The sequence below is a fragment of the Geotrypetes seraphini genome, chromosome 16 (genome assembly GCF_902459505.1).
Source record: "Geotrypetes seraphini chromosome 16, aGeoSer1.1, whole genome shotgun sequence".
NCBI classification, from domain to species: domain Eukaryota; kingdom Metazoa; phylum Chordata; class Amphibia; order Gymnophiona; family Dermophiidae; genus Geotrypetes; species Geotrypetes seraphini.
In genome coordinates, this window is record NC_047099.1 from 29,962,664 (window position 1) to 29,980,499 (window position 17,836).

Sequence of the window (17,836 nt, forward strand, 5' to 3'; positions counted from 1 at the left end):
GAACGGGCTGCTTCGTGGCCTTCCCCACTGGGGCTTTCCCTCTGTCGCATCACAACAGGAGGGTCAGTGGGGTTCTGCTGCACAGCGGGATGGGAGGGAGGGATAGAAAGATGCTGCACAAGAGGATAGGTGAGAGGGGAAGAAAGATGCTGCACATGGGGGGGGGGGGAGAAAGGAAAGAGGAAGAACTGAGGTGGAGGAGAGGAAGGGAGAGATGATTGTTGTATATGGAAAAAAAAATGACATCCCCCGAAAATAAGCCCTAATGCATTTTTTGGACCCAAAATTAATATAAGACACTGTCTTATTTTTGGGGAAACACAGTATTATTTTTTTCAAAGGGACAATCCAATACTTCAAATGCAGTAGAATTTCCTCTACTCCAAATTTGTCTATTTGGACCCATTTCTGGAACCTTGAGCAAATCGGCTTTGCATGGCTGAATTCCGTGTTCTTGGCCCCGGAGATAAAGAATCTAAAAATAACCTAAGCACAAAATCACTCAGTACCAGTTCCTGCCAACACTTCTGTCTATGGCATTACAAGTCTCTTCACAAGAACAAATTGTGATACCTATAGTAGAATGCTTGTTTTTAAGGATAAAGTACAGAGATAAAAAAAGAAAAAGAGGATTCTAATATAGAAAAAAACCTTAGCTGCACTCACAGTTTACAGTATTACATTACATTAGAGATTTCTGTTCCGTCATTGCCTTGCAGTTCAAGGCAGATTACAAAAGAATTACAAAAAAGGTATTACATGAAGAAGATATCTGGTAATTTCTAGAGGAGATACGGAGTAGATAAGGTTGGTTTGGGGAATCGGGAAGGTATTAGGGAGTGGAAGGAGCTAGCGGTATTAAGTCGTTTGCAGGAATTTCTTTTCTGAATGTTTTGTAGTCTGGGGTCATAATTAGTAGATTGGAGATTTGGGTTGTCGAGTTTTGCTGCTTGTGTTGCTAGGAGTTCAAGTTCATTAGTATTTGATGAATCGCTTATTCGGTTTGCTAAGTGATGTACAAAATTATAAAAAGAAGTAAAATTACAAAAAAGACAAACCAAATGACAAAATTCTTGATAAGACAAACTTGAAAGGAGGGGAAAGTTACAATTTTTTTAGAGGAAATAGACAAAAAAGGAAGAGAACAACGGGGAGCGGGAAAGATAAAAAAATCTGAGAATATTTAACAAATCTAAAATTTAAATGTTAAAAGCATCTTTAAAAAGATAAGATTTTAAGGATTTTTTAAAGGAGGTGAGATCCTTTTCATTTCTAATATATTGTGGTAATGAGTTCCACCATTGGGGGCCCATTACGGAGAACATATCAGATCTTCTCGTGCCTACTATTTTCAGAGAGGGGATAGATAGGAGATTTTGGAAGGATGATCTGAGTGGTCGTATAGTGTTATGGGGTATTAACATTCTAGCTATAAACTGAGGTTCATTAAAGGTTAAGGTTTTAAATATTAACAGCATGACCTTAAAGGAAATGCGATGGCTGATAGGGAGCCATCAATAATGGATTAACGTGGTCATATTTCTTGGCATTGTGGATTAGTTTAATAGCTGTATTTTGGATAATTTGTAGTCATCATATAGTTTTTTTCCGTTTGACTTCTTTGATTGGAGGGTACTTGAATGGAGTGTGGGTTTTCCTATGTCTAGTTGATGTAGTACATGATGAAAGCAGTCCTATTGATCCCAGAGTATGAAATAAAACTGAAGAGCGCTATAGGAATGATAAATAGTAATAGCAGTATATCTAACTAGATCTCATGCTGTGAGGTCAGCAAGACAGCATTGGGAAGCCCCGTATAAGACCATACAATAGTCAATGCTTTTCACTGAACTGGAGAATTTAATTAAAAATCTAAAAAAATAAATACCTCTCCTCATGCACCTCGGGAACCGAAATCCATGCAAGGTTTACACCCTAAATGGCGAGATCCTGACAAGAACTGAAACAGAAAGAGACTTAGGGGTGATTGTCAGGGAAGACATGAAATCTGCAAACCAAGTGGAGCAAGCTTCATCCAAAGCAAGGCAAATCATAGGTTGCATACGCAGGAGTTTCGTCAGCCGTAAACTGGAAGTCATTATGCCACTGTATAGATCCATGGTGAGACCGCACCTGGAGTACTGTGTGCAATTCTGGAGGCCGCATTACCGCAAGGATGTGCTGAGACTGGAATCGGTCCAGAGAATGGCCACCAGGATGGTCTCGGGACTCAAGGAGCTCCCATACGAGGAGTGGTTAAGGAAGTTGCAGCTCTACTCACTCGAGGAACGTAGAGAGAGGGGAGATATGATCGAGACATTCAAGTATCTCACGGGCCGCATCAAGGTGGAGGAAGATATCTTCTTTTTCAAGGGTCCCGCGGCAACAAGGGGGCATTCGTGGAAAATCAGGGGCGGGAAACTGCACGGGGACACCAGGAAATTCTTTTTCACTGAAAGGGTGGTTGATCGCTGGAATAGTCTTCCACTCCAGGTTACTGAGGCCAGCAGCGTGCCAGATTTTAAGGCCAGATGGGATAGACATGTGGGATCTATCCGCAAAGATAGATAGGGAGGATCATTAGAGTGGGCAGACTTGATGGGCCGTGGCCCTTATCTGCCGTCTATTTCTATGTTTCTACTGAAAAGTCTGCAGTTCTACTCATTCACCAAAGGGCATGTCCTTCATTTCTCTCCTATCTTCAAGTCCTTAATCTCTATGGGGTCCTTTTATTAAGGCGCGCTAAAAACGCACCTCAGTAAAAGAGTAGGTGTGTTAGAGCTGGCTACACCTAGTATGGTTGTCATTCTAGCCTCCTTGAGCACACAGAAATAAACAGAATGATAAAACAATGCCGTTTTGTTAAACTTCATATATATTTCTTCACTAACGTCCTAGTTATCATTGCTTCAGGTTAGGTGATTCCTGAAAGGCAATAGAGGACAAGGAAATGATTTCTCTCAGAAACTCACCGCTTCTTGCAGGTTTCCGGGTCTCGCTACGCCAGTGTCAGGTAGAAACCGACGTTTCAGCCACCTGTGCTGTGGCTTTCTTCGGGGTATGCTCTGAAGTCTGCAGTGTGACTTTGGAAAATAGTGGGTTCACAGACCCGATTGGGATCCTTTGAGCTGTGGAGACTTCCATATAGCTGCGCAATTTAAAGAAACCAGTGGGGATCAAGGGGGCAGAGAAGGATGGGCTGTGCAGCCCCTTCTCTTGCCATGCTGGAGCAGTAAGTGTGCTAGGAGGGAGGGAGGCAGCCGGAAAGTGAACATCAGTGCCCCGCTGCACTGCAAAAGCAGGCTAGGCAGAATTCTGCGCAGTATGTAGAGGTGGGGAATTTTGTAGAAACTCTGCACCGCACGGTCAAGAGTGCGGTATATACTCGAATATAAACCTATCCAAGTATAAACCAAGATGAGTTTTCCCCTCAAAAAAAAAAAAGAGAAAAACTGTTAAACTCGAATATAAACCGTGGTTTTGTATTCAAGTGTCATGGTCCAACAGATGAACCTGGAAACGGAGGAAATAGAATCTTTATAAATGATGTGCATGCCGCTATTGTCACTGAGATTTGCTTCTCTTCCTCCAGATTGCCACCATTAAATACCAGTTTCTGCATGGATAAGCTCCTTGACATCTTCCTCAGTAAAGACTGAAGCAAAGAATTCAGTTACTCAGTCCGCTAGGACCTTGTCTTCCCCAAGTTTCTTTTTTTATCCAGCAGGCATAGATAGAACTCTATTTGACTTCCTAAAATATAGAAATCCTTCCCCAGCCCTTTAATCTACTAGGTTCATGTTCTTCTGTGGCTTTTGATCAGGATATTTACCTGACCAACAAAGCGTTATTTTGTCAATCAGTCTGGATTTGTCAATACAGTCTGTAGTGGCATTCTTTCTACAAAACTTAAGACTTCAGGATCTGGCATTCTTGAAAACTAATCTCATTTGTATCTATCTACCTTGTTCCTCTTCTGTTTTGTTGCCTCTATCAACAGTCAGGCTTTTGTGTCTTTCAGAAGCAATATTTCAAAATTATTAACCATCTATACCTGTGTCCTTAACATCAGTTACTTCCTCACTGCATCTCCCAGACTGTCCTTTAATGAGTTCACTTCCTGCCAGTTGAGAACTCTCAAGTACCCATGTCCCAAAGTTACTTTACAGAGCTCTCTTGAGCTCCCTCTGGTGGTGAACTGTTTTATAACCCAGCACTTCCCAAAATGTGGGACAGACTCACAACCCCAAATTGAGTTGCAAGAGTCCAGTTATTGAGCTGAACCTCTCATCAATCCCCATACCATAACTAGGACTCCACACACTCCATAGATGGCGAGGGATAACCTGTAGTTTTGCAGCAAACATAGTATGATGGCCAGGAATCACAGCATGGATTGCAAAGTAAGGCTCAGGGATTACATGCTTTCTGTGACTGTGAAAATGGGGTTATGGCCACAAAAAGTTTGATAAGCACTGCTATAACCAATTACCCATCACTAAGAACTGTCCAGTTTCAATCCTTACCAATTGTTCACTGCTTAGAATTATTTATAGAATTCGCCTCAAGTAATTTCCAGTTGTATCCACATGTTCCATGTCCAGTGGCTGTTTTTGGTTCAGGAAGAAGTAACAAGGCCTTACTTGGATGTTTTTTTTTAATTTTGTTTATTCATTCAGGACATGCTATACCTCCTTTAACTGAACTAGAGAGAGCAAGGCGGTGTACAATTTAAAAACACCAGAAACACTTGTAGGACAAGGAGCTACAATATTTTGGAGAGGAAAGAAAACATCCATTACAACATAATTTTTAAAGCAATGGACGAGGACTACATGTTTATTCCGAAAAAGCTTATTAAAAGAGAGAAGTTTTAAAGGCGATTATGAAGTTTTTGAGGTTGGGTTCTTAACTTCTGTACAGATGTTAAGACAAAAAAAAAATCCAGAATGCTGGAACAGTAAAGAAAAAAAGCAGACAGTCTTGGGGATTCCGAATTAGAGAATGACACGGGGACGGATTTTCCCTGTCCCCGTGAGTTTTTTCTTGTTCCTGCAAGCTCCGTCCTCATCTGCACAAGCCTCAAGCCCTTTAAAATCATAAGCTGCAACATTCTAGAGCTGAGATTATGATGTCATAATGCCTCATTCCACCAATGCCTAAGCTCCGTTCTCATCTGCACAAGCCTCAAGACACTTTAAAATCATTAAGTAGCAACCTTCTAGAGCTCAGATTGTGATGTCATAATGCCTCATTCCACCAATGCCTAAGCTCCGTCCTCATCTGCACAAGCCTCATTTTAAAATCATAAGCAGCAATATTCTAGAGCCCAGATTGTGATGTCATAATACCTCATTCCACCAATGCCTAAGCTCCGTCCTCATCTGCACAAGCCTCAAACACTTTAAAATCATAAGCAGCAACATTCTAGAGCTGAGATTATGATGTCATAATGCCTCATTCCACCAATGCCTAAGCTCCGTCCTCATCTGCACAAGCCTCAAACACTTTAAAATCATAGGTAGCAACATTCTAGAGCTCAGATTATGATGTCACCAATGCCTAAGCTCCGTCCTCATCTGCACAAGCCTCACTTTAAAATCATAAGTAGCAACATTCTATAGCTCAGAATGTGATGTCATAATGCCTCATTCCACCAATGCCTAAGCTCCGTCCTCTTCTGCACAAGCCTCAAACCCTTTAAAATCCTAAGTAGCAACATTCTAGAGCTCAGATTGTGATGTCATAATGCCTCATTCCACCAATGCCTAAGCTCCGTCCTCATCTGCACAAGCCTCACTTTAAAATCATAAGTAGCAACATTCTATAGCTCAGAATGTGATGTCATAATGCCTCATTCCACCAATGCCTAAGCTCCGTCCTCATCTGCACAAGCCTCAAACCCTTTAAAATCCTAAGTAGCAACATTCAAGAGCTCAGATTGTGATGTCATAATGCCTCATTCCACCAATGCCTAAGCTCCGTCCTCATCTGCACAAGCCTCATTTTAAAATCATAAGCAGCAATATTCTAGAGCCCAGATTGTGATGTCATAATACCTCATTCCACCAATGCCTAAGCTCCGTCCTCATCTGCACAAGCCTCAAACACTTTAAAATCATAAGCAGCAACATTCTAGAGCTGAGATTATGATGTCATAATGCCTCATTCCACCAATGCCTAAGCTCCGTCCTCATCTGCACAAGCCTCAAACCCTTTAAAATCCTAAGTAGCAACATTCAAGAGCTCAGATTGTGATGTCATAATGCCTCATTCCACCAATGCCTAAGCTCCGTCCTCATCTGCACAAGCCTCATTTTAAAATCATAAGCAGCAATATTCTAGAGCCCAGATTGTGATGTCATAATACCTCATTCCACCAATGCCTAAGCTCCGTCCTCATCTGCACAAGCCTCAAACACTTTAAAATCATAAGCAGCAACATTCTAGAGCTGAGATTATGATGTCATAATGCCTCATTCCACCAATGCCTAAGCTCCGTCCTCATCTGCACAAGCCTCAAACACTTTAAAATCATAGGTAGCAACATTCTAGAGCTCAGATTATGATGTCACCAATGCCTAAGCTCCGTCCTCATCTGCACAAGCCTCAAACCCTTTAAAATCCTAAGTAGCAACATTCTAGAGCTCAGATTGTGATGTCATAATGCCTCATTCCACCAATGCCTAAGCTCCGTCCTCATCTGCACAAGGCTCAGACACTTTAAAATCATAAGTGTTCGAGGGTTGTGCGGTTAAGGCACAGGAATTGAATAGGGAGAGCAACAAAACTCGAGGGGACAGAACAAATTCGTCCCCGTGTCATTCTCTATTCCAAATGAGCAATGGAGGGAGGGAGGGAGGTGGGGGCGATGATCATTTAATGAGCGGAGGATACGGGAAGGTGAGTTTTCAGAAACGAGTTGCTATTGTGCGGTAACCTGTTTATCAGCTTGTTAGAATGAATTTACGAACATCGCAAAAAGGGGGGGGGGGGTGGAAACGCTCACCAGCAAGCAGCCTGCTGAAAGCTACACGGCGGCCGCCGGACTAGGGGCGGAGCCGAGAGCGCCCGCGACCCGGAAGTGGTTTGGTTGCAGGGCCGGGCTGGAACTCCGGGGATCGCGGGTGCCGGTCGCGGCCCACCGAGGGGGCTTCGGGGGGCCCCGGAGGAAAGGACCGAAGAGGCAGCCACCGGGAGCTGGAATGCACTGGCGAGAGAGAAGGGAGGGAGCAGGAAAATCTGGACCCCCAAAGGCGGGAATCGCGCCAGAGGTACAAAAAAAAAAAGGAGGAAAACGTCCGGATGTGAAGCGGAGGCGCTGATTGGCCCAGCGATAGAGGAGGGGGAGGAGCGAGCGCTGGGACCTCCCCCCCGAGCCTAGGCTCGCGCACGGAAAACACGGGAGCTGGGTGGGGGGAGGGGGGGAAAAGCTACCAGCAGTGGCCGCGGCTGCTTTATTAGGCCCCGGGGCTTCCGGCGAGAACCTTAAGGCAGCCCAGGATGACGGTGAGGATCTGCTGAGCGAAGGACGGAAGGCGGGATGAGTTGCCAACCTTCCAATAATCTGTCCCTCCAGTGTCTTATTTTCGCCAGGAATGCTGCACGTGGATCAGTCGGGGGTTTTCAGGACACGGCGGGATCTCCAGGAATTTTCCCAAGACCACCTTAAAACGAGGAGTCCTGGGGTTGGGGGGGGGGGCTTATGTTTTTTTTTCCCGCTACCCGCCCCGTGGCTTTGATCTTTTCCTGGCTGGGACCCGCCCACTTTTACGACGTGCTGTTCGCTTCCGGTGTGGGCGGGACCGACGCTGGAGGACTGAAGACGTCAGCGTGTGGGGGGGGGGGAGAGGAGGGAACTCCCTGCGCAATGACAGCCAGAGGGGCAGTCAAAACAGGCGGCTGCGGCTGGAGAAAGGTGAAGGGCAGGTGGGTGGGGTGAAAGAGGCGTAATGTAGGGAACAAGTAGGCAAAGAGTGGTGTGAAAGGATGGGGGGGGGACAGTGGAAGGAGAAAAATCATGTAGACAGTGGGAGGAGGCGCATTTTGGAGATCAAGGGGCAGAAGAAGAAAGACAGAGGAGGAGGGAGGAGGGAATGAGAGAGAAGCTGAAAATAAAATCATGGGGGGGGGAATCATGGGGAGAAGGAAGTGTAATGGCCCAAGGCAACAGAGGGAGGAGGGAATAGAATCTGTTGCATGGGGTGGGAGGACGGCTAAGAGAAGAGAGAGAAGGGGAATAAGCTGGGATAGTGTAATAATTAACTAGTAAGGTGAAAAGAGTGACATGGCAACGTGGGGGTGGAGGGACAGAGAGAGATGTGGATAATGGAGGGTGTGTGTGTGTGAAAAGTGCATGGGTTGGGTGGGTGGAGGGCTAAGACAAAAAGAGAGGGAATAAACTGGATAGTGGAATTACTAGTTAGGGGGAAAGAGAGACATGCTGGACAACACGAGGGAAAGGGAGGGCAGACATTTATGAGATCAAGAGGAATGACAGGAAGAAAACATGTTGGACATCAAGGGATCATGAGAAACATACTGGATATCATGAAGGAGAGATGCTGGAAATCATGGGAGGGGGAAGGAAGGAGAGAGCTGTAGGAGTTCAAAGAGGGTGAGGAAGAGAGAAATGGTGGGCATCTTGAGGGGGATGAGGGAAGGGCAGGAATGCTGGACATCACAGGGGAAGTTTGATAGATAGGGAGCAAGAGAGATGCTGGAACAATCTGGTTGCATCCAGCCCTTCTGGTAGGAATGGTATGGATCTACCCAGATCCAGCAGTTATTGCCACTAGAAGGACTGTGTCCACATGGATACAGCATCCAGTCTCACCAGAAAACCTTGATTCCCCTGTATCCATGCGGATACTGCACTTCTTGGGTTAATGACTGTTGGATCCTGGAAGATCCTGTGCTTTTTGTGGGGAATGAATGCTGAATATGGGTGTTTCTAGCCTTACTTGTGGTAAGGGTGCTCAATCTAAGCGGATAGAGCTCTTCTTGAGGTGAGAATTGCTGGATCCTGGAAGATTCTGATGGGAAAGGAGTGCTGGATACTGTCAGATCCTGGTGGATCTTGGAAGATCCTGTTCTTTTGGTGGGGAAGGAGTGCTGAATACGGGTGCTTCCAGCCTCACTGGTGGGGATGGCAGCTGAATCCGGGCAGATACAGCCCTTCTTAAGATGAGAACTATTGGATATTGGCATATCCGGGTAGATCCTGGAAGTCCTCTCTCCTCCCTCGCAGGCAGCAGCATGGCTAGCCCACATCGCCCTTCTGCCTGAAGACCTCAGGTGCTTGCCCCAGGCTCCAACTGAAGGTTGGTATAGGTGGGAAGCCCCTTCCTCCCTAAACATCCTCAGGGAGATGAATGCCTGTTAGGGGGAGAAGTAGATGACCTTTTGTTAGAAGTATTTGGGACTACAGAAGTCCTGTCCCCTGAAAATACTTGCAATAAGAAGTCTTGTGCTATTTCAACTGCTTTAAGTCAAGTGCTGTAACAGCCATGCCGACAGATCACATACCTGTGAAATGATAGTAGGCTCTGCCCTCCTCTGTCTAGTTACTATGTACTTTATATTGCTGGTCATTGATACAGACATACATCAAGTATACTAAAGATAGTATATTAAAAATGTAACCTCTATGCACCTATGTAAAACCTTAAATTCAGAGGATGTCAGTTTTGGGTTGTTTTTTTTTTTTAACATGTTCTAGAACAGTGGTTCCCTCCATGCTGTGCCTCAATTAGGTGTCTTACCTTCTGGCCCACTCCCGCCTGGCCGTTTTATGCTGCCCGCGGTGTGATGCGCGTTTTCATTGCCGCCCCCGGTGTTAACATCTGGCCGGCTCCCTCTGCCGCAGTGTGCACAAAATCACATGCGGCAGCTCCTCGTGCCTCATCCGGAAGCCTTCCCTCTGACGCATGCAGGATCCGCCGCCCGCGGCACTGTGTACTGTGGCAGTGAGGAGGAGGGAGCCGGTCAGAAGATAACACTGGGGACGGCAATGAAAACACCGCGGGCCACATCAAACAGTCAGGCGGACTGGATTTGGCCGGCGGGCCTTGAGTTTGGCACCTGTGCTCTAGATCAGTAGTTCCCAACCCTGTCCTGGAGGACCCCCAGGCCAGTCAGGCTTTCAGGATAGCCCTAATGAATATGCATGGAGTAGATCTGCATGTCTGGCACCTCCATTATATGCAGATCTCTCTCATGCATATTCATTAGGGCTATCCTAAAAACCCGACTGGCCTGGGGGTCCTCCAGGACAGGGTTGGGAACCACTGATCTAGAGCACAGGTGCCAAACTCAAGGCCCGCCGGCCAAATCCAGCCCGCCTGACTGTTTGATGTGGCCCCCGGTGTTTTCATTGCCATCCCCGGTGTTATCTTCTGACCGGCTCCCTCCTCCTCACTGCCACAGTACACAGTGCCGCAGGCGGCGGATCCTGCGTGCGTCAGAGGGAAGGCTTCCGGATGAGGCGCGAGGAGCTGCCGCACGTATTTTGTGCACACTGCGGCAGTGAGGAAGGGGGAGCCGGCCAGATGTTAACACCGAAGGCGGCAATGAAAGCGCACATCACACTGCGGGCAGCATAAAGCGGCCAGGCGGGAGTGGGCCAGAAGGTAAGACACCTAATTGAGGCACAGCATGGAGGGAGGGAGACAACCAAGGTAGGAGGAATGATTCTATTTTCAAGTTAGTGAATGAATTGTGTCCATTTTGAGAATTTACATCTGCTGTTTATATTTTGGCACTGTTCAGGAAGAAATGCATTTGTTTATTTTTTTTTTCTGGAGTTGTACCGCATGCAGAGTCTTGAATCTTAGGGTTTGTTTGTGTACATTAGTACTTTTAGTTTTTGGTCCCCTAGTTTTTGGAACAAATGTATAACCAACTTTCATCTCAAACGCACTCTCGTACCAAAGATTTAGAAAGTCAATAAAAACCTATCTCTTTGACAAATTTCTCTGACCCCACCTCAACCTAATGTACTTTCAATACACTTCCAGATAAACCGGACTAAACTTAACAAGCCAATGTAAATTCGAAAGTTCGCTGTCTATACAGTCTCTTCCCTTGTAAACCGCTTAGAACTGTTTGTGGTATGGTGGTATATAAAAATAAAGTTGTTATTATTATTTGCTTAGGAGCTATCTGGTAGGAATGAATGTTGAAAGCATATAGTGTGCTTTGTGTAGTTTAATTTTGTGGTTATTATGTGTTGTTAATAAGATTATATTGTGTGTAATTGTATATATGAAAATTGAATGGAAAAAATTGTGTTACAATTAGTACTATTATGAGGGCGGGGTCTGGCCCGCAACTTAGCCTGTGTTTTGGATTTTGGCCCCTTAACCCTTTCAGGACCATAAGGATCGTAGGCCAATTTTTGTGGTTTTGACGACATTTTTATGGTAAAAAGGGCTTGCAGATGCCAAAAAATTGATTTTTTTTGTGAAATATCATTATTTTTATTAAAAAAAAATCACACTTCTGGCTTATGGACAGTGTGGCAAGTGAATCTTCTCGTCAATCTGGCAACGACGCTAATGAGTGAATGTCGGAACCAGTTTGTTTACATAAAGGCAGTATCATATGGAATCCGTACATATCAAATTTAGAACTGTAGACTATCCCAATCAAAATTTATAGGATTTTAAAGTTATGGGACAAATATGTCCCTTGGTCCTGAAAAGGTTAATGTGACTGAGTTTGACACCCCTGATCTAGAGATAGAAATAAGCTAGTGACATAACTAAATTTGCTGACGACACAAAGTTGTTAAGTCGCAAGAGGACTGTTAAAAATGGCAAGAGGGCCTTGTGAGACCGGGAGACCGAGGTTCAAAGTGGCAGGTGACGTTTAATGCGAGACGTCAAAGTGATGCGTGAGGGGAAAGAGGAACCCGAACTATAGCTGTGTGACGCAGAGTTCCTTGTCAGGAGTCGCATTGAAACCCTCGGCTCGGCGTGTGGCGTGGGCTAAGAAAGCAAATACAGTAGAATGTTAGGAATGATCAGGAAGGGAGTGGAAAACAAGGATGAAAATGTTATCATGCCTTTTTTGTATCGCTCCATGGTACGGCCACACCTCGAAAACTGTGTGCCATTCCGGTCGCCGTATCTCAAAAAAAGATATAGGCCCTCTTTTACGAAGGCGCACTAAGCGTTTTAGGGCGGATTTAGGATAACATGTACACGTTAGCATTTATTTATTTCTTTAAACTTTCAACAAGTACATAATAATACCATCATATTCAATTTAATATAACTTATTAATCTTACATATATTGAAATCATTTTACTATTCTCCCTCCCTCCATTATATTCTTATAATTTCAGATAATTTAAAATTAATCCCACCCTCCCCCCTACCCTATGCTTCAATAAATAAAGGGGAAGAAATAAATTAATTATAAACAATCTTTACAATAATTTGTTAATGGCTCCCAAACATCAATGAATTTTTTTTATAACGTCCCTGCTAAATAGCTAATATCCTCTCCACTTGAAAATATGACACAGTGAATTCTACCAAAAATTGTAACTTAATCTATCATAGTTTTTCCAATTTCTTGTAATTTGTTGAATGGCAACTCCTGTCATTATAAGTAAAAGTTTATTATTTTTGGAGGAAATTTGACTCTTTTTCCTCATTGATGTACCAATATGAAAGTGCTACTGGGTTCTCAAGTAATTTATTAATCTGACTCCAAATAGATTTCCAAAAATTATAAATTAGGACAAAAAAAACAATAACGCGCACTAAAAAGCTTAGCGCACCTTTGTAAAAGATAGTGGAATTAGAAAAGGTACAGAGAAGGGCAATGAAAATGATAAAAAGGGATGAGATGAGTTTCCTGTGAGGAAAGGTTAAAGCGGCTGGGGCTCTTCGGCTTGAAGAAGTGAAGGCTTAGGGGGAGATATGATAGAGCTGCCTGATTCAAATCGATTCACCAATTCACTTCACTTGAATCAAATTGATTCGATCTGGGGGAAAAAAAAAATCAGTCTTACCGATTCAGTGCAGGCCCAGCGTCGTCATGGTCAAGGAACGTGTCCACAGCGGCAACCTTCACATCACGCTGCTCTTACCGGCGTTGTGCCTTCGTCTCTGCCAGGTCCTGCCTTCGCAGAAACAGGAAGTAGGTGTGGGATCCAGCAGAAAGGAAGGCCTGACGCCGGCAAGAGCCAGCGGTGTGTAGGTAGGTGGGAGGGGGGATAGAGACCAAGGGAGGGAGGGAGGCAGGGAAGGAAGGAAATAGGGGAAGTTATCAAACCTCTGGGGGGGGAAATGGATGGGAGGGTGCTGGATCTCGGGGGGGGGGGAAAGAAAAAAAGATGCCTTACTACAGAGCAGACAGGGAAGGAGATGGCCTGGAGACAAGAGAGAGATTAGATAAGGCAGTGGAGAAAAGAGGGAGAGGCTTAAGTCAGCGGAGGGAGGAAAAGAGAGAGAGATGCTGAGACGGGGGAACTGGAAGAGCAGAGGGAAGAGAGAGAAGTGGGAAAGATGCTAAATCCACAAATGAAGAGAAAAAAGAGAGAGATGCTTGCCCTTGTATGAAGTGGAGGAGGGGAAGTGCCACAGGGGGAGGGATGGGGAGTTGGGGACACAGTGAATGGAAGGGGCAGAAAGAGAGGGCAGATACATGGAAGGGAGAGAGAGGACAGATGCTGGATGGAAAGAAGAGAGTGAAGAGGATGATTAAAGCAGAAATGACAAAAGGTAGAAAAAAAGATTGCTTTATTGTAGCTGTACTGATAAATGTTTTGAAATAGAAAATGGAAATGAAGTAATCTTTTTATTAGACTAATTTTAATACTTTTTTACTAACTAGGTCAGGGCAGGATATCGTAACAGCAGTTTACTGTACTGACCTGAAGAATGAGGTTTTGGCCTCTGAAAGCTAATTTAAAAATGGCTTAGTTCAATAAAGTGGTATTTTCTTATTTTATTTTATTTATATTTGTTAATTTGCAAAGTGGTGATTGTTGTTTATTCGTTTGTTTGTTTTTTCCAAATTTACATCGGCTATTTTTATATTTTGCACAGTATTAGAGCAAGTACAGTACACAGAAAAGTCAACGACACCCCCAAAAGAGTGGACATGCCAAGAGAACTGGGTCAGATGATTCTTTATTCACTAAAAAGACCCGACACTGCCAGTGTTTTGGCTCTTGGCCTGCATCAGGAGTCTCTTAAGATGTCTTGTACAAATTCTTTACAAAGAAGAAAGTGTTTGAGTGCAGATCATGGTAAACAGTGTAAATTAACATCAGGACTACTTTTATAAAGAATTTGTATGACAGATATCTTAAGAGACCTCTTATTTGCAGGCCAAGAGGGTGGCACAGTATTAGGGGACATGTGTTACTGTTTTTGTGGTATGGTTGTTACTGTTTTTGTTGTATGCAGAGTCTAGTTTCTTGGCTGTTTAGTCTACATATTTCTATCTTTAGTTTGTGATTACTTATTTCATACCGAGCGAGGGTAAGAACATAAGAATAGCCTTACTGGGTCATACCAATGGTCCATCAAGCCCAGTGGCCCGTTCTCACGGTGGCCAATGTGTGTTCTGTGTGTATGAAAAGGACCTCGTTTTCTGTTAGCATTGTCTGTGCAGGATTGATTTGCATTAATCTGGCTTGTTTAATTTTTAAAATAAAAATTGATTCAATTTTAAAAGCTGTGTCATTGAAATCGAAAAATCGATTCAAGATGCCAAATTGAATCGAAACATTTTTCCCTGAATCGGGCAGCTGTAGTACATATGAATCGCTTGTTTCTCTTTTCCAAAAATCCTAGCACTAGAGCGCATGCAATGAAGTTACTAAAGAGTAGATTTAAAACAAACTGGAGGAAATTTCTTCACTCAATGCATACTTGAACTCTGGAATTTGTTGCCAGAGAATGTGGTGAAAGCGGTTAGCTTAGCAGTGTTTAAAAAAAAGGTTTGGATAATATCCTAAAATAAAAATCCATGAGCTATTATTGAAATGCCTTGGGGAAATCTATTGCTTATGCCTAGGATAAGCAGCATAAAATCATTACTTATTGGGATCTTGCCAGGTACTTGTGACCTGGGTTGGCCACTGTTGGAAAAAGGATACTGGGCTTGATGGGCCTTCGGTCTGTCCCAGTATAGCAGCTCTTATGTGAGCCAAGAATAGGACAGTCAAGCCTTTGTGACATCACTGATGTGTTTGGCTCTTTTATTAAGCTGTGGTAGAGGTTTCTACCGCGGCCCGAAGCGCTAAATGCTCCGATGATCAGATTCTTTTTAGTAAATATCTTAAGGAGATTTTGGGAATAGCTAATCCTGATTCAATATCTATTTCCAAATTTTTATTATATACCGAGGTTAGTAACGGATCAAGGAGTGGGACCAGTTGACACCTGGCGATATAGATATAGTTTCTTGAGGATTCTCAGGATTTGATTCCAACTAGATCCACTCTCTTGATATCCTGTTTGAATGAGAGCGATAAAGTATTCATTATGAAGCTGTACAGTGGTACCTTGGATTACGAGCATAATCTGTTCCAGGAGCATGCTCGCAATCCAAAATACTCGTTTATCAAAACAAAGTTCCCCATAGAAAATAGTGGCAACAGCAACTATTCGTTCTAGAACCCGGGGTCTATCCCTGTTGGGTGCCGGGTGCTGGAACGCCATCTCCTCTGTCTGCCTCCTCTGTGGGTCATCTGAAGAAGAACCCCACAGTGCCGCTTCGGGGGGGGGGGGGGATGCCAGCCGCTTCGGAGGTTTTTACCGTAATGTGGTGCAGTGGTTACAGCTACAGCCCCAGCACCCTGGGACTGTGGGTTCAAATCCCACACTGCTCCTTGTGACCCTGGGTAAGTCGCTTAATCCCCCCGCGCCCCAGGTACATTACATAGAGTGTGGGCCCACCGGGACAGACAGGGAAAAATACTTGAGTACCGCATAGAATTGTAGGAAATGCGGAATATAAATAAATAAATAAACTTGGAATTGAATTTGGTGAGGACACAAAGTTGTTTTTAATTGCAAGAGGATCATGAGAAATTGCAAGAGGACCTTGTGAGACTGGGAGGCTGCGCATCAAAATGGCGGATAAGTTTTAATGTAAGCAAGCGCAAATAAAATCTGATTTTTTTTTTTAAGTTCAATATGTTTTATTAATTATTTGCAAAAATTAAACGGTATAAAGATGAAACTTGTATTTTTTTAAACAAGATTTTCCTCAAAAAAAAAAAGCATTTATCTAAAGATAGTTTTCTATTTAAGATACATTATAGTCCAAAAGTTATTCATCATGAAATAAGCCACTGCTTCCCCTGGGATCGGTAGCATGGAATGTTACTATTTGGGGTTTTTGCCAGGTAGTTGTGACCTGGATTAGCCACTGCGGAAACAGGATAGTATAGTGGGCTACATGGACCACTGGTCTGACCCAGTATGGCTATTATATAATAAGGATTAGTTTTTAATTATGTAGCATGAGGCTGTATATTCTAATCTAATCTAATCCTTAGGTTTGTATACCGCATCATCTCCACGTTTGTAGAGCTCGACGCGGTTTACAGTAGGAGAAATAGGAAGGAACTACAACAGAGGGTTAGAGGTAGAAGTGTGAAGAAAATTTAGAGGACTTGGGATGCCAAGATATAAGAGTTTCCTTGATTCCTAAGTTGGAGGGAGACTTACATTTTTTGAGAAAAGCCAGGTTTTCAGATGTTTGCGGAAAACTTGGAGAGAGCTCAAGTTCCGAAGAGGGGAGGTAAGGTTGTTCCAGAGCTCAGTGATTTTGAAGTGGAGGGAGGTCCCTAGCTTTCCTGTGTGGGAAATGCCTTTTAGCGAGGGGAAGGATAGTTTTAATTTGTGGGAGGATCTGGTGGTATTAGGGTTTGAGGAATTCCAAGAAAGAGGAATAAAGGGAGGGAGGATACCGTATAGGATTTTGAAAGTTAAACAGGCGCATTTATAGTGGACCCTGGCGATTATCGGAAGCCAGTGGAGTTTGGCCAGGAGCGGGGAGACATGGTCAAATTTACTTTTAGCGAAGATGAGCTTGGCCACGGCATTCTGAATCCGTTGGAGTCTGTGGAGGTTTTTCTTAGTTAGGCTTAAGTAGATAGAGTTGCAATAGTCCAATCTGGAGAGGATGATGGATTGGACAAGGAGGGTATATTCATGCAATATTTACATTTTTTGATAAATGAATTCCATTAATCCATTCATAATGTCACAGGCAATTTTTCCCGACTAGAAGATGATATTACAGATGCTTGGTTTTGCATTTCTCAAAACTGTGAATTTGTACAGAGATAACACGCTGCTTCTTCACAGCAAAAATGTTATTAAATATACAGAGTTGAGAAAAAGACTCTTGGCCTCATTGTTCTTTTGCAAATGGATGTAAATGATTAAAATGAGCCCCCTGTTTTACAAAGGTGCACTAAGCTTTTTCGCGCACGCAAAACAAGCACTAAATGCTAACACATGCATTGTAAAGAGGGCCTAAATCTGTCTAACTAGTGATATGGATCAACCACCCTGGTGCAAAGTAATGCATGCAGGAAAGAGGAACCCTAACTACAGTTACATGATGCAAGGTTCCACATTAGAAGTCGCCGCCCTGGAAAATAATGTAGGTGTCTTCGTTGATAACTGAAACCCTCTTAGCAGTGGCGGCTAAGAAAGCAAAGGAATGGGAAAACAAAAATGAGAATGTTTTAATGCCTTTGTATCGCAAGTTTTGGTCACCGCGTCTCAAAAAAGATAGAGCGGAATTAGAAAAGGTACAGAGAAGGGCGATGATAAAGGGGATAGGATGTTAAAG

The 17,836-nt window shown here is 43.7% G+C and overlaps 1 protein-coding gene across 7 annotated transcripts in view; it reads left to right on the forward strand.

The window, feature by feature from the left end:
* Positions 1-7,146: 7,146 nt before the first annotated feature.
* KIF1C (kinesin family member 1C) overlaps positions 7,147-17,836 on the forward strand; it is a 93,380-nt gene continuing 82,690 nt past the window's right edge. Inside the window, exon 1 of one of the 7 annotated variants that reach the window (XM_033924028.1) lies at positions 7,147-7,274. Coding sequence is in view for 2 of the 7 variants with exons in the window: in XM_033924025.1 (XP_033779916.1) it covers positions 13,713-13,737 (25 nt within the window). In the remaining 5 variants the exon portion in view is untranslated. Of the gene's footprint in view, positions 7,275-7,376; positions 7,510-7,854; positions 7,930-8,394; positions 9,324-13,697; positions 13,738-14,104; positions 14,136-17,836 lie in introns of those variants that run through there. The other 6 variants (XM_033924027.1, XM_033924029.1, XM_033924030.1 and 3 more) reach the window with 6 other exon arrangements.